This window comes from Phragmites australis, chromosome 3 (assembly GCF_958298935.1).
Source record: "Phragmites australis chromosome 3, lpPhrAust1.1, whole genome shotgun sequence".
Lineage (NCBI taxonomy): Eukaryota > Viridiplantae > Streptophyta > Magnoliopsida > Poales > Poaceae > Phragmites > Phragmites australis.
In genome coordinates, this window is record NC_084923.1 from 24,382,717 (window position 1) to 24,399,703 (window position 16,987).

General features: G+C 44.0%; 2 protein-coding genes across 5 annotated transcripts; both read right to left on the reverse strand.

Annotated features, from left to right (window-relative positions):
- Positions 1 to 4,426: 4,426 nt before the first annotated feature.
- Positions 4,427 to 6,541, reverse strand: LOC133912698 (cytochrome P450 78A5-like). Its single transcript, XM_062355558.1, has 2 exons — positions 5,414 to 6,541; positions 4,427 to 5,290 (listed from the first exon to the last, which is right to left on the reverse strand). The coding sequence occupies exons 1-2, from the start codon at positions 6,353 to 6,355 to the stop codon at positions 4,685 to 4,687; spliced, it is 1,548 nt and encodes a 515-aa protein (XP_062211542.1). The 5' UTR covers positions 6,356 to 6,541; the 3' UTR covers positions 4,427 to 4,684.
- Positions 6,542 to 7,640: 1,099 nt separating this feature from the next.
- LOC133912700 (uncharacterized) lies at positions 7,641 to 10,376 on the reverse strand. 4 transcript variants are annotated; one of them, XR_009908851.1, is made up of 4 exons: positions 9,203 to 10,376; positions 8,418 to 8,515; positions 8,169 to 8,284; positions 7,641 to 8,059 (listed from the first exon to the last, which is right to left on the reverse strand). XR_009908851.1 is itself a non-coding variant. In XM_062355560.1 (4 exons), the coding sequence occupies exon 1, from the start codon at positions 10,356 to 10,358 to the stop codon at positions 9,864 to 9,866; it is 495 nt and encodes a 164-aa protein (XP_062211544.1). In that variant the 5' UTR covers positions 10,359 to 10,376; the 3' UTR covers positions 7,641 to 8,059; positions 8,169 to 8,284; positions 8,418 to 8,515; positions 9,611 to 9,863. The 4 variants fall into 4 exon arrangements, 2 of the variants coding, with proteins under 2 accessions (XP_062211544.1, XP_062211543.1); XR_009908852.1 differs by having other exon boundaries at positions 9,199 to 10,376; XM_062355560.1 differs by having other exon boundaries at positions 9,611 to 10,376.
- Between the last annotated feature and the right edge of the window lie 6,611 nt (positions 10,377 to 16,987).

A 16,987-nucleotide genomic window follows, 5' to 3' on the forward strand; every position in this document is an offset into this window, starting at 1 on the left:
ATTGGTGCAGACCTTCATGATAGGTGAAAAATTCGCTGCTAAAGTATTGGTGTCCATTTTGAAAAATGGGTGACATACGGTCACTACCAAATACTTAGTCTTTGTGCATATAAATATTAGAAAACACGTTGAAGATAATCACCATTTGGTGTAGACCTCACCATAGTAGGCGAGTAACTCGCTGCTATAACATGGACGTCATCCAATTAAGGTGGATGACACAACAGTTGTAGCCATGGTTATAGTCTCTACTACCTTGTGTTTATGCCAATATAATAATAAGGCAATCACCACAAAGTTTTGCATAATCATCTGCACAGTATTTAAGTTGAGGCTTAAATGAATTTGGAAATGCAGAAATATATGAATATTGAATTGCAAGAAAGTAAGAAGTATTGTGCAAGAAAGCCGCAATCACATGAAATAATAATGTATTACTAAGGTAATATTAGAAACTTGCAGCAATTCACAACATTATGCAATTCCTAAAGATCAGGGCCTAAATTGTGAATTTACATTATGTTAACAATACATAACGCAATAAACATCAAGTTTTTATAATTTTTTGAGCTCTGGCGCGTAAATATAGAAAAAAAAACTTGGGTCTTTTCTATAAGAATCATACGCCATGTCGCCTTCTGAGCTCTTGGCCTATTTCTGCCCCAATCGGTTGAGCCCATTGGCCGGCCCAGTTGGCCCACAGTGACTCGGATGGGTTCTCTAACTGCCCCCATGCTTGGTTTAGGGTTAGGGTTCCCTAGCTGGCCACCTGCGCCGCCTCTTGGCTGGTCGGGTGCCTCGGATGGTCGTCGCCATCAGAGGCTGGTCACGAGTGCATCGGATGGCCACTGTCGTAGGGTGGACGTGGGTGCCTCCACCATTAGGATGACTGAGCGTGGAGGATGAGACACTACCACCTTTGTCGTCTTCCTGGTGAAGCGCCGACTGGAGTGCCACACAAAGTAAGCAAGCATCCAATGTCCAGAAGGCCAGAGCACGAGGCCGAGGAGGTGGAGAGATGGCACGCCGGCGTTCTACCCAGAGCATGGCACAAAGATGTAGGGTCGGCACAATCAGAGGAGGCTGGCCATCACGGTGAAGTAGTTGGGCGCCTTGTGCATGTACAATGCCGTCAGAGCTGAAGACCTCATCACTAGAGGAGCAAGATGCTCGGCAAGGAGGACCAGCGGGAGAGGCGCCCATGGACAATGGTGGTGGTGAGGTCTAGAGGTTGGAGCCACTGTGGCAAAGTTGTCGCTCACGCCTGGTGAGGGGCCGAGGAGTCGAAGGATGCCAATACCGATGAAAATGATGATGGTTGTGGCACTGGTGTCAGAACGGGCTTGGAAGCCGGCGACACAGAGGGAGAGCAAGAAGCAGATCCGATTCCAAATCAATATGTAAGTTCTTGATGAATCCCCCATTTCCTTATCGTGGATCATGCTATCTCCTTCTTCTTCCTATCTTGTGTTCTTCCTCAAATTGTTCTTCCGATGTTAGCTGATGAGCAATGGGATTGAGTGTGCGTGATAATGTGTTGAAACTCGATGAACAGTAGACTCAAGAGAGTTAAGAGAATGAATCGATTAGTTTCCATTCATAGCCACCGTCTTACATCCATTTACAACAACAACTGCCCATGGTAGTTATCTTTTGATTATATTTCGTAACAAAAATAATGCAAAGGCTCTCATGACATGGGCTAAGCGTTGTGTTTTTAATTTGTAGCGGCTCCATGCTGATGTCATGCTAACTCAGTTTACATACTTATAATATGGTTAAAGAAATAATGAACATTTTGGATGTCACTTCCAATGTAATAGCCCAACTGAAATTAAGAAGACAAGATATGGTTCTGGTTGATGCAGTTTTTACTTGGCATTTACTCGCATGCCACAGCTAAAAGGTCGATCTTAAGTTTAAAACTTAAAATGATTATAAATATGTTGGTAAAATTGAAATTTTGTAGCTGAGAGATGAATGTATCAATTCCTATGCTCTCAAATTGTACACTTTTGACCATTTTTTTATTCTCTAAGCAAATGGTCTTCATAAGTCCTTTACTACTCCTTTTGCTAAAAATATCATGCCCTTTTGAACATTTGCATTACTCCCACCGATCCCAAATATAAGTACATTTGGACTCGGGCACAAGAATTAAGGTGAGTGGTACAATGACTCTATTGTCCATCAATTATTGCTTGAACTAAGGTGTGTGGCAAGTTTATGACATTGATTAGGTTGTATTTAAGTGGGGCCAAACATGAAAGAATGAAACAAAAACGTGTGTTGGAGTTGTGATGGATTTATATTTGGTGTATTTGGGAGTGTGCTTTATTGACTTATACTCCCTCCATCTCAAAATAGATGATATTTTAGAGTTGAGCACAAGTATTAGGGCACTCCTAATGCTTTGTTTCTTAGGTGATGTCTAAGAGAAGAGAGAGAGTAAGAAATTGATCTTAAGAAATGAGCTTCTAATAAATATGTGTCTTGCCAGTTTTTTTAAGATTTTCCAAAGTAATTTATTATCTCACAATCACCTGGGATTATTCAAATAGTTAGTTTCTTCTATAAGAGACAAGCTCATTTTCTTTCATCTTTAAATTACTTGCCACATCATCGTTTTACTTAGATGGACATCTAATTAATATCTAAGAAACTAGCATTAGGAGTGACCTTTAAAGTGAAAGATAAAATTATCATCTTACCAGCTATTAATACTATTTATTGCATGGGAAATAAGACTTGCATTGAAAACAAGTTATTTAATATAGGGGTAAGACTGAAAAGCTTAGATTACAGTTACCTCAAAAAAGTAGAATATCAAATATTTTGAATATTGAAGAAGAGTCTAAAACGTCATCTATTTCAAGACGAATGGAGTATTTGGGATACAAGAGAACTCAAATTTTTTAAATCCAACTATCAATATCCGTTTAAATATTTAGATCGAAAACATGATATTGTTAGAGGGTTTGTATCGAAAATTCATATGTATATATTTATGTCAAAAATTACTTCAAAATATTATAATTTATCTGGTTTTATATGTGTTACAATAAAAATTAGGAGTTAGCCACGTTTGGAGACCACGTAAAGGCTCCTTTGGGAACGCAGGATTGAAAAAAACGTAGGAATAGGAAAAATATAGGAATAGAAAAGAGTGGCGGGTGGAAAACAGAGGAAAATTTGCAAAGTTGGTATTTGGATGAGCACAGGAAAGACAAAGAATCTGCCTCGATCCTACGCAACGAAAAGAGAAAAAAGTGGTTGGAGTGGATCTTTTTTTTTCAGCACTTTTCCTCTGAAATCGAGCGCAAAGGAAATTTTCCTATATTATTCCTTTGTGTCCATTCATATGAACCAAACGGATGAACAATGGGTGCAAAATAAAATTTGCTATTCCTATGGTTTTTCTACATATTTCCTACAAACCAAAGGCGCCCTAAATGTTGAAATATTTGTGACCAGAGAGAATCTACTTTTATTTATCCACCTCATTATCTGGTTATTTCTGCCTATGATATTGCTAGAGAAGGTACTTCTTACTGTTACATTTCGTACATGATCTATGTTCATCGATCATGATTTAGTCGAGAGCCAAAAGTGATACGCTATAAAGGGGGTATGACATGTTGCCTATACTATTGCAACACAGCGTACGCTTCGCCCCCAAAACGGTTGTTGATACCGTATAGCTCCATTGGGCGCACTATACTATTGCAACACAGCCTACGCTTGTTGGTTTCGTCATCATCCAACCCACAAAAAATCGAATGAAACCTTTTCGAATAAATTCATGTAGTGCATGTACCGTAAATCGATATTCCAAGTAGAAGAGCGGGTGAGCGAGTACATCACCAGTGCCCCCTGCTTTCATTTATACTTGCATCTTAGGATGTGCATCGTCAGTATTTTAAAATATAAACCACTAGTGTGCATAGAAAAACACTTGGTTTTTGTTCTGCTAACTGTCATGTAATTTTAAAATTAATGGTGAAGCAATTAGACCGGAACCATGTCGATATCTAATACGCCAGTGAAAATGAGTGGACAAGAAAAAATATAGCAGGCAGTAGTTCAAGATGGAGTGCTTTAGTCTCGTTCATTAGAAAGAGCGAGAGAGGAAGAGGAGGAAAGGGGTATAGCAGAGGAGGAAGACAGTGGGGTTTATAGCCTTGTTATTCTGGCGTCAACAGCCATGTGATGCGACAACAACACTAAGTTTAGAGAGTGAAAAAGTAAATCGCAAATTCAGAGAGTGCGCGACTTTAAGGAGTGCAAATTTTTCCTGATCAAAACATGTACAAATCAATCTAGCTAGAGTCTTCAGAAGTTCCTTTCCTGAAAATGATTCGTTTTCCATCTTCACAAATCAATCTCAAATCCATGGATAACCAAATCAATCATACAATCATAAACGAGATAAAACATTTCATTTTTATTGTTCTGATCATATATTTCCACATGTTTGGTAGTAACACTGGAGTGGCGCGCGCCCACATGATATATGCATCCATCATCCATGTGATGCTTACATTCGCTTAATTTTAGTCACCTCGCTCGATCGCCAAACCATGCAAAGTAACGAGATGAACACATCTTCCGATTGGCAAAAGGAAGATTTGGCCGCGTAATTAAACGCTACTAGCAAAACCGCGCGCCATTAGAGCTTCACCGATCAACACCTTGGCCGGCCCTTGCAAACGAGGGGCTTCTCCATCTCCAGTGACATGTTCAGGCGCTCCGACAGGTCCACGCCGCCGGCTCCGTCCGCCGGCGCCCACTCGAAGCGGTGCAGCAGCTGCGCGAGCCACAGGTGGACGGTGGCTAGCGCGAGCGTCTTCCCGGGGCAGACGCGCCGCCCTGCCCCGAACGGCGCGAGCCGGAGGTCGCCGCCCAGCACGCTCACGTCCTCCTCCTGGAACCGCTCCGGCCGGAACGCGCCAGGCTCCGACCAGACCGCCGGGTTGTGCGCGATGGCCCACATGTTCACCATGGCCGTAGTGCCCGCGGGGACCAGGTGGCCGCCGACGACCGCGTCATGCACGGCGAGGCGCGCCCACGAGAGCAGCGGGCCCGGCGGGTGCACGCGGAGCGTCTCCTTCACGATGCACTGGAGATAGGGCAGACGGGCCACGTCGGCGTCCGACACAGCACGTCCGCGGCCCACGACGGCGTCCAGCTCGGCCTGCGCCTTGGACTGGATGTCCGGGTGCAGCACCATCCTCGCCATGATCCACTCCAGCAAGATCGCGACCGTGTCTGTTCCTCGGAAGATCATCTCCTGTAAAACAATCGCACGGTGCATGAGAGAATCAACACAATGCGCGTTTCCTAACTGTTACAAATGCATTCATGCATGTCACAATGTAATTCAGTAATTGTTTTTTATATGACAGTTTCTTACCCAGAGAACAGCGATCATGTCGGTCTCTGACAGCTTCTTCTCCCCCTCTAATCCCAGCAAGACGTCGACGAAGTCTCCGGCCGTCTCGTCACCTCCGCCAGTACCGCCTCTCTTATTATGCTTGTGCTCGTCAATGATCTTTGTCACGAACACGTTCACCCTGCTCACCAGGCTCCTGCACCTCCTCCTCACGCCTTGCAGGTCCAGCCATTTGAGCAACGGCAGGTGGTCGCCCCAGTTGAAAATCCCGAGCAGGTCGTACCCTTCCTTCACCATCTCCTCGAGCTCGACGCCCTCCTGGCTCGCGGCGTCGTAGCGCGCGCCGAAGACGGTGGCCATGACGTGGTCCAGGGAGGCCGCGTGGAGCACGCGTCTCATGACGACCTCGCCGCCGCCGATCGTGGAGAGGTGCTCGAGCATGCGCTCGCCGATGGCGAGTCGGCGCGGGGCCGACGCGGCGACGCTGCGCGGGCTGAAGAGGTAGGCGGAGCTGATGCGTCGCAGGGCGCGCCAGTAGTCGCCGGAGGGGGCGAAGCCCATGGCGCGGTGGAAGAGGAGCTCCCGGGCCGCGTCCTTGACGGGGCGGTCGGCGAAGGCGGCGCTGGCCAGGAGCTCCCACGCCGTGTCCGGCCGGCTGGCCACGACGAAGCGGGTGATCCCGACGGAGAAGGCCGACAGCGCGGCTCCACCGGGAATCGACCGTGTCAGCATCGCGAGCGCGCGGTGCGCGGTGGGGCCAGAGAGCGCGGTGACCACGCCCGGCGCCCCCGGCGGCGGCGGGGCACGGCGGCGGGAGAGCGCCCACGCGGGGCCGCCAGGGAAGAGCCAGACCAGTGAGACGGCGACGAGGAGGAAGGCGAGAAGCGGGGAGAGGAAGGTGGTGGCGGCCGGGAACAGGAGGAGGATGTAGTCTTGGCCGGTGCTGGTGAGAGTGGCGTCCATGGCGAGCGCGTGATGGTGGTTTTCCCTGGGTAGGGAGGTGGGAAGGCAGGATGGTGTGGGGTTTGGGAGAGGGAGGAGGGAGGAGAGAGATTTAAATAGACTAGCAGGGAGGCTGTGTTTAAGGTAAGAAGAGGGTTTTCTTTGTCACGCTTTCTAATCTTCAAGCGGCTAAAAACGAGATGCATTAATCAGGCGACGAAGAATGACGGTAGGTTAGGGGGAGTGGGCTAGTGCCAAGATGGGGAAAGCAAGCATGCCGGAGACGGGTGCAGGAGGATGGGAGGCGGGGGCGAGCACTTTGAGTTACCAGAGACACGTGCAGGCTGGTAGGCGGGTGAGTTGTTCCTACCAGCGCACACAGTGAGAAGAATTAGCAAAAGGAAGAAGAAGGGAGGAGAGCTGCCCGATCAAGGTTTGACAATTGTCACCAGAGACACGTGCAGGCTGGCAGGCGGGTGAGTTGTTCCTACCAGCGCACACAGTGAGAAGAATTAGCAAAAGGAAGAAGAAGGGAGGAGAGCTGCCCGATCAAGGTTTGACAATTGTCACCAGAGACACGTGCAGGCTGGCAGGCGGGTGAGTTGTTCCTACCAGCACACACAGTGAGAAGAATTAGCAAAAGGAAGAAGAAGGGAGGAGAGCTGTCCGATCAAGGTTTGACAGTTGTCATTTGTCGAACAAAACATTTTTTCAGGCACTTGAATAATAACATCCTCATTTGTTTGTAACAACTCAGGGAAATTGAAAAAAAGGAAACTCCCTGTATTCTTTCTGTCTTTTTTTTTAATTTGGGGTGGTTTAGTGGTTACTACTAATCTTTTGTTAATTGCTAACCAACAGAAATTAAAAGCACAGCGAATTATATTGTGTAATTAATTGAAGCTATATTTCTTCACGCACAATGCGCACTTGATCATACTTGTATGTCAAGTAGCTTAACATTATCGTCGCTCACGCGTGGAATGATTCCATGCCTTTTTTTCTATGCATTTTGATCGTGCTTCGTTCACTGTGATTGCGGCATTAAAGGGATGATAACAACCGCTGCCTGGAATCACCGTTAAAGTTTTAATATAAGACTAGTTAAATGTCCGTATGTTGCTACGGGCACAAAATTTATGTTACTCTAATGCAACGAGCACCATTATGGTGCTTGATACAGATCCACTACAAACTATAACGCAATTTTGTCGTTATGGTCAATGTGCCTCACACCCTCAACTTTGTTGGCACTAACACTACTTTCCTGCTGCAATTAAAAAAGGCACTCTGAAGCCTCTCAAAAAGGCGCAAAATAAATTTCCTACATTGGTGAATTGCAGTTCCCTTACAACCTGAACACAAACGGATCATGTTGTGCTCAAGGACAAGGAAACATCAACCTACTTATCAAATTGTCGGCTGAGCTCAGATACTAGCATATTGAGGCATATATGAACCAAATTAAACAAGAATTCACGTGGGCCAAATCGCCTTCTCAGTTCTCCATCCAGTGACCGTGACCCATCCCGAACTGCCGAAGCTTCTTCCTTCTACCCCACCACAACACCATTGGATACGGATCCTCTGTCGTAACGCACGCTCAATACATACGGATCTGACCTTACGTGTTAGTGGCCCAGAGAAACAGCAGAGGGTCCACGCCCAACACCACCTATCCACCTTCAGGGATGCGCACCACCAGCAAACATTAGCTTCGCTCGACTGCACAAACAAAAAGGCAACCAATTAAAATTCAGGCAGAAATTTTAAGAATTATGTTATATATCTGAAAGCAAGAAAATACTTTGTTTTCTATGGGCAAGTTGTAGACCTGAACGAAGCACATGGTATGGCAGTATCAGCAGCTCTCTTCTCACTTCAATAAAGCAAGTGGACTTGCACAAAGTTATAATTTGACATAATAGCAGAGATGACGGGCAGCAACACCTGAGGAAAAATTGGGAAACAGAACAAACGTTAATGAAAAGGGCAATTGGCAAACTAATACTATATCTGTTAGCGAGAGAGAGAGAGAGAGAGAGAGAGAGAGAGAGAGAGAGAGAGAGAGAGAGAGAGAGACCTGGCCTTGGATGAAGGCGTGTGTTAATAGAATTGGAGAGAGATTGAGAGAGGCCTGGCCGTGGATGAAGAGTTTATAGAACCAGAGTGATAAGTTTTCTGATGAGAAAAAATCAAACCAGTTTAGGTCAAAGCTATTTTCCTTCTACCACAAAATAGGCGAATTCCATCAGTGTCACAGCATCGAATTGTTTTCATACTTCTAAAAATAATTATTGAACTATCCAAGCAATTTTACAAATGTTCAGTCACACCATAGCATAAGTGCACAATCTTCGGAGAAAATCGAGTTCAAGACATAAATCAAACTCTTCACAAGCCAAGGCCACCTTGAGCAACTATAGGATAAAAACTATCCTGCAATGAGTTCTCTTAACTGACAAAATTCTGTCTGCTAGTAACAATTTTCACCACAATCTGATAACTCACTACCTGAACTGAATGGTAATGTCTGTTAATTAAATTCCAACAATCTAAAGACGACGTACTATGCCCACCACCACTCAATAGTTCAGATAGTGCAAAGCATGCCCCGTAGTCTTTTTCATTAATTATCCTGACTAACCATCGATTGTAAATCTGATGTTTTTGTGTGGATCATTGCAAAGATTGTTCTACATTATTATTATTATATAAATCATTGAAAAGACTGTTGGCCAGGGACATGAAACAATTTTCAAAGCAATTTCAACATGAGAATAACTGTTAATCCAAAAGAAAAGAGATGGAAAGATCAGCGTGCTCAAAAGAAAGGTCTAGCCAATGTTTGTCATTTCACATACTCACATGGAGCATTTGAGGACCTTCTGTGCCTCCTCCATGATCTTCTTTTTCATTAATTATCCTGACTAACCATTGATTGTAAGTCTGATGTTTTTGTGTGGACCATTGCAAAGATTGTTCTACATTATCATTGTATAAATCATTGAAAAGACTGTAAGCCAAGGACATGAAACAATTTTGGCAAAGGACACGAAACAATTTTCAAAGCAATTTCAACATGAGAATAACTGTTAATCCAAAAGAAAAGAGATGGAAAGATCAACGTGCTCAAAAGAATGGTCTAGCCAAAGACTGTCATTCAGACGTAGAGGTACAAATATGCTCCAAGGAATCAATCAAACCCCGATGTAAATACCACCAAGAAGTAGAAAGAACCCAACCAAACTACTCTCAGATCTGATCCGATCTTACATGGATAGCAAAACCCGTGGAACTCGTTGACATTTCCATGTAGCATGGAACCGCGCGGGGTGAAACGGATAGGGGATCCAGAGATAGCAGAACCCGTAGTGCTCGCAGTCTTCGAATCTCCCTTCGCGATAGCAGAACCCGTAGTGCTCGCCATTGTCGAATCTCCCTCGTTGTCGCGCTTGCTGACCCGATCCGTTGGTCGATCTTGCAGGCAAGGAAGGCGACCACGGCAGGTCGGCGGCGGAGGGGACATCTAGAACTGATGTGTTTCTCCTGCGCTCGGGGGTGGGCACGACGGGGCTTCTGTGCTCGTGACGGGGCTTCGGGACATTTGGTCGAGCAGGTGGAGAGCGCGGCCGGCGGGCAGGGAGCGGAAGAGCGGGAGCGGGAGCAGGAGGGACTCGCGGAGAGGGGGCATGCGGGAGGCCGGGAGGGAGTCGAGGAGGGCGAGTGTACGGTCGGGGTCGTCGGCAGCGAGGAGGGGGCGCAGCGGGAGGGAGGAGAGGGAGAGCGGGGGGTGGAAGGCGGCGTACCAGTCGAGGAGGAGGGAGGTGGCCGGGGAGAGCGGGAGCGCGAGGAGGCGGGCGAGGCGGCGCGGGGTGAGCGGGTGGGATGAGAGCGTGACGCGGAGGCGGGAGAGGTCGAACGGCGCGAGCAGCTCCGGCTGACGTCGCGGCGGCGGAGGTGAGTGCGGGCCGCCGAGGAACGACCGGAGGCAGTAGCGGACCCGGATTGCTGGATTAGGCATTCAAACTTCAACGCTAGTATAGAGTATTAAATAGAAAAGAAAATATTCACACTATTAAACTCTGTAATATAATATAAAGTATTCATGTTAGAGATAAACTCGAATAATTATATAAATTATATAATAACTAGTATGATTTTAACTATGCACTTCTTCAGGGATTGGATACGCAATATCATGATCCCGTTCATAATTTGCCTGAAAAACTAGCGCTCAATCATACAGTCATTCAATAATTAATCTTCTATTTTATTTCTTAGCTTATTCTTTACCTAATTTATTGTTGAAAGTACTTTCTCAACACTAGCGGTTGCTACAGAAAAACTAATTGCTACGAAAAAACTAACACCAACTTAAGAAGATTCTAACACCAACTTAAAAAGCTTGTAAATAATAAAATACATGATACTCTTATCTCTTTTAACAAACATAATTGAAAGCTTCCAAGATTTTTCATCTTTCTAAATATTTTATCTGTGCGCATATCTTTAATAAAGAATCTAAGTTGGTAACAAAGATGCATCAAATACATATTTGAGAAGTTGATATGATAAAATTGAGCAAGTTTAAGCAAATAAACATGGTCAGGCAAATTGATTGTATACCTATACATATATCAAATGTGCATACATTTACTTAATTATTTGCTAGAAAATTTAGGCATTCAACTTAATGCCCTTGAATCAAGGAGGTCCACCCCTCACTAGACGGCGGCTCAAGAGGTGGACGGACAAGTGAAGGGGCAAGTAAGTGACATTTGCAGCTGCGGGATAGAATCTGAGGAGGGCATGACACATGAAGGTACGAGAATCACTATATTTTTTTTAAGTAGTACAGCTTTGCCATTAGAGATTGAATGAATCATATTCACCTAGGCTTTTTTTTCAGTTTTTCCATGAAATAAGCTAGAAGCTATCCAAACAGTCGGCTTCTGGCTAGCTGAGGAAGCGACTGTGGCTGAAATGAACTAAAAACTGAGAAGCAGGTTCTAGCTGACTTTTCTGGTTTTTGGATATGCTGAAAAGCTAAAAGTTTATTATAAAAACTCACAACCAAAATTTAAATCACAATCGCTTCCTCGGCTAGTCAGAAGCTTAAGAAGTCACGCTCTCTCTAAATAGGCCCTTAATCAGATTAAATGGCTGCTGTTATCTGAGCATGTTGCTGCATAGGCGCGCCTCCCGCAACCCTATGACAGGTGGGCCCCCAACAGGTGGGAAGACAAAGCGGCTAGCCTGTCAGCGACCCAAAAGCAGGCGACTGAAATACCACGGAGGTACAACGTACCAGTACAAAGAACCTACAGGCCAGGACGGAGGCAAGAGCTAGGCGCGACAATGGTAGCAAAGTGAATTACTAGTAGTGTAAAAAAATTAAGGAATTGCTAAACTTCACTCAAGTGATTCAAGTCTCTTCGTCACTTGATTTTTGACCTTGCATCGGGCGCCGGTAGGCTTTGGAGGAATGCCCACGGCAGCAGGCCTACCTGGCTATGACGACCGTTGGTGCGCGGGGCGGTGAATGATCATCGGTGAGTAGGATTGAGGCAGGGTGACTAATCAACCATCCATCAGAGACAGTTTAGCTGGTGGAGGAAGGAAGCTATGTGGCAAGGATGGGAGCTCAGGCTTACCGAGTGGTTCACCGAAGCCGATGAGGGGTGGCGCATTAGGTGGCGATGGGGTGAGGGAGTCCTAGAGGGGATATGGTGCGTACAAAGAAAAAACAAGTGTTCAATGGCACTAAAAGTTGGACCACGGCAAATCGAGTGTCCAAGGCATTGACGAGGGTCTGTTTGGTTCATGTAATGAGCTCCACATCTTAGAAAAAGTGGTACATAAGATTCCTATGATTCATGCCTAGTAAGGCATGCATAAAAATATGTATTTGGTTGGAGACATATGTCTATCGGGAAAAAAAAACATAAAAGCTGAAAGTGCGCTTACTAAACATTCAAATATGTTATCAGTGGAACCTCCCAACCCGTCAGCAACGACCGCCTCTTGGGAGATCATCGGTGGCGAGGCTTGGCCAGAAGGGTGGCAGAGACCACTCCTCGGCCGAGCCTAGGGAGAAGATGGCAGAGTGATCGATTTGGCGCAATACATGGTTTGGTTTGGGTGGTGAATTTTGCGATTTGGTGGCGAGATTTGGAAAGGGGAGACAAGGAATATCCGTGCTTGGATCTCGTCAATGACAGTTCACCCATGCGATATGTAGAGGAAGCTTACCTTACCATGCATTCTGATAACAATTATCTCTACTTAATTTTATATTCTTAAATTCTTGCTATGAAAACTCGCATTCGAGTCTTGTTTTTGCTTTATACTAAAAGTTGGCCCTGTTCTAAAATTACATCACTTCTTAGGCCCTATTTGAGATAGTTTTTTTTAGGAGTTTTTCTGAGAAGTTGTTGACTAGAAAAGTTGGCTGTTTGGCAACCCTTATTTTTTTAGGAGATTATTTGTCCTGAGTATTTAATGACTATTATGCCCCTGCATCGTATGAACTCGTCTGGCATCTGAATAGTCATATATATGATATTATTTTTATTAAATTTTTGCATTTAAACATAAGAACATTGTAATATGAATAATTTCAAACAATTTTTTTAGGGAGATGAAATATCTCATTCTCTCTGAAATTTTTTGAACCGATTAAAACTCTAAACATTTAGAACACACAATTCATAGAACACGCAATTTATAGAACATTTATAGAGAGGCCTTGAAGCTACTAACTCAAATCGAACTCAATAGAATCAAAATGAGCAACACTCTTCTTTATTGGCTATTGATCACAAATGGCAGGAAATAACGATCACAGATCCAACATTTGTGAACAAACAAAAAAAAATCCCCAAATCACAGATTGTCTATCCGAATGTGCATCTCTACATTTGTCTGAACATGTGCATATCTGAAATCAATTGTGACAACATACCATCCATACAAGGTCCATACTAGGTGTTCAGCAAAATGGCTAGAAAATAATCTTTCACTGTATCTTCTTTGTGTCAATCTACAAAGCTTCAAGCTTAACACAACGGACATTTGGCTGTTTACTCCACTCTACAATGATATGACTAACAAACAACACAAATGCTATGACCTATGCTACGTGTATAGATGATACAATTTCGCGCACCACTCCAATCGATAATACCTATCTTTGTACACCTCACACAGGTTACTCACAGTTGGCCCCTTCTGCAAAATTGAACAGGAGAGATTAAGCATAGTTGTGATCATTAACAAGTAACAAGAAACAATCATAGCTTAAAAAAGCCAGGCCACAACCAGCGATGCAGCACGTAGCAGATTAGGTACTAAAATCAACAAAGCTTAATCCAACAATTCACAGTTCAGAGATCCGGCCGACGTGGATATAGAGTACCTCTGCGTGGGGGGAACCGGGGTCATTTGAGAGAGGAAGACCGTCACCAAACTGTGGATCCGGCAGTCCCAGGCGGCTGGAGCTGTGGATCTTGGTCAAAGATGCAAATTCAGTGGTCGAAACTATGGATCTCGGATGGAGGTGGGGATTCGGCCGTCCCACGGTGGACCAGAGCAGGAGTTCAAGGAGGAGGTGGTGGTAGAACATGCGGATGCGAGCCGGCCGTCGTGGCATCAATGGAGGGTGGAGGAGCCTCGTGTCGGGAGAGGAACTATCACACCCCGACATAGGGTCCAGTAGTGACACTTGCCACATGTTTATATAAAAAACATGTAAGGCTTAAACAGAAATTCAAATTTTATTACATCGATAACTCCTCTAAAAGTACTTTATTCATTACATCTGATATTGCAGAAGCTAAAAAATTAAAAAAAAATGGAAAACATATCAGCTACTAGATGGATTTATTTCCCTCTCATTGGCTACATCTATGGCTCATCTTCATGCACTGACATTGGTACGGTGGCATGAACATCACTGCTCCCAGTTGCAAAACAATTTAGATTAAAACAAAGGTGAGTATGATAATTCACACTCAGCAAACAGACATACAAAAATAATAGATTATTTCACAAGGGTTATTTTCTAGTAAAACTCTGGTGTTACACATGACTTCAAGCTTCCCAACCTGAGAGTCACAGGGGTGAAATTTCACACTTTTAACCTCTTATGAGGGGTACTCCAACATCAGCAGTCTCTACTGGAACCTAAGTCCCAGCAGAGCTGAGCCCTTAATCCCACAAGTAACAACAACCTTGACTTACTAGTATCGGTCGCTCCTACGGATCCATAATTGATTACTCTGTTCTGTATAAGAGTCGTTCTCTTTGGAGAACTCAGACAGTCCCACACCTGAACTGTGATCGGTACAATATATTTGTTATCATAACACCAGCATTTTACAAGGTAAAATAAAATAAAACAACATATAATTTGTACTATAAATCAACTCATGCCGTTATAAAAATTAAGAGCAAGAAGTGAGTACAAGATACTAGGGTGATCTGCTTGCCTGCTCTACACAGCAGTCGGCCAACACTGAGCTACCTCTTACTCCTATGATCTTTGCTTTTCGCATAGAACAACTTGATTTTTAATGTGGCATGCCCTCTTAAACATGGCCACAACCACTATTTATAGGAAGCAAAGGACCTGTCCAGGTTATCTCATGCTTGAGAAAATGAAAGGGTGACCTTTCGGTACATGCAGGTGAACCTAAGAGCTAGTAGGTTTGTAGGTCCTTTACTGTAGTCAGTCTGCTGGCTCTCTCTCAGCCAAGCAATAGCTAGCAAGATTTATTTAATTGGTTTGGGAGAAACCAATTTTTGTGCATATGTGGCCACATGCAATGCAATGTCATGTACTCATGATGGCTAGTGTACTTCCCAGCTTCAGTTAATCTTTATCCCAGTGTCTTCTTCCTTTGTCTCTAAGATACGAGAAACACATGATAAGTTTGTCCTTTCTGTTTTTTTTTTTTTTTTTTGAAATGCAAAGAGAATGCTAGCAAATCATGTTATTATAATCTATGTGATTTGCTGAAAAAACATGTTATAATATATACTAAAAAAATTATGGGTATTATAGGAACGATGCGAATGAGAGACAGGGGCATCGGGAGAGGAACGATAGAAGGGGTAAGTGAATGGTAATTGCGGTTAATTACCCCCGAACTGTAGGAAGACTTTCAAAATTGCGATGCAGCTTACCACAGAAGTAGGTTCATGGCCGATTCTGTGTTCATGTGTAAAGAGGGGCGTCGGCCAAAATCGCGCCTGCTAGAAGCTAGGAAGAATCGCACCGTTGGGCACCTTTCTCCTACTTATTCACGATAAGCTGGCCAGTAGCGGTTCCAAATGGGGCCTTAGTATGATTATCATCAATTACCAAAAATAGGGAGCTTGAAGCATCTAGTCCCCTAATTCGTGTTTTGATAATTAATAACAATATGTAATCGTGGACTAACATGTCTAATTAAGTTATGAAAAAGGTTAGTCCTAAGAAACATATGTGGAATATACAAATGACTAGCTCAAGACAAAGGTATAAAATATAGAGTATTTTCTTTTGCTGGTGAATAGTAATTAGAGAAGAGAAATGATCGTACTATTAAGAGAGGTTGATGTACATTTACTTGTGATATCAAAGTGTCATAATTGCTCAAACTTGCATGTCATCTAGAATGAGGCATTTAGTTCGAGAACCAGAAAAACCACTTTTGAGAGTGTTCTGTGTAGTGGCGGTCTGGCCACTAGATGTGGCCAGTCTGACTGTTGTATAAACAATGCAAAAATTTTCTAAATTCCTAAGTCAAGGTCTGACCGTGAGGTGTTCCAATCTGACCACCAAGGGATCATAGAGTTTGGATTCTTTGCTCCGGCTAGCGGTCTGACCGCCGAGGCTTGCCGGTCTGACTGCCAAGGAATAGAGAGTTCTGATATTCTGTTCAAGGCTCACAGTCTAACCGAGATTAGTGGCGATCTAACCAACAAGTCATTTATTCATCGATGTTAGAGTCATTATTACACTTTTATAGCCGTTAGATTAGTGACGGTCTGACTGCCAGATGAACTACGGTTTAACTGTCAGGTGCGTGGAGAAGTCAGACCTTAGGTAATGACCATATTTCGAGTTGTGAGTTATAAATAGACCCCTCACTGGTTCAAAGGGGTAAACTAGCATTTCATTTCTAAACTCTTGAGTACTTGACTTCCTTCTCTCCCTCTCCTGGCTTAGTGGTTACATATTTGAGAGTGTGTAAGCATCTAGTGCATTGTATTGTAGCGGTTAAGCTTTGTGACACTAGTGATCTTTTAAGTAAGCATTGTTGACTTGTTACTCTTGAAGGTTACCGCATTCTAGATAGCTTAGAAGTGGTTGCATCGTTGAGCCCTTCAAAGAAGTTTGTGAAATAACCACGGTGGTGATTGTGAGAGGTTTTGAGCACGCCTCACCGAAGCAGTTAAGTGCTACTCTATTAGAATCAAGGATATTGAGTAGTTCATTGATTTATTCCGACTTAAGAGCAAGTTGCTCGGTGTGACCTTTTGTTGTGGTGAGAATTGCATACTTCATAAAAGAGCGGTTAGAAGCTTGAACACACCTCAACATGGATTATGGGTGATCGACAAATCATCGATACCACGAAATAAAATTGGTGTGTCATTTCTAAT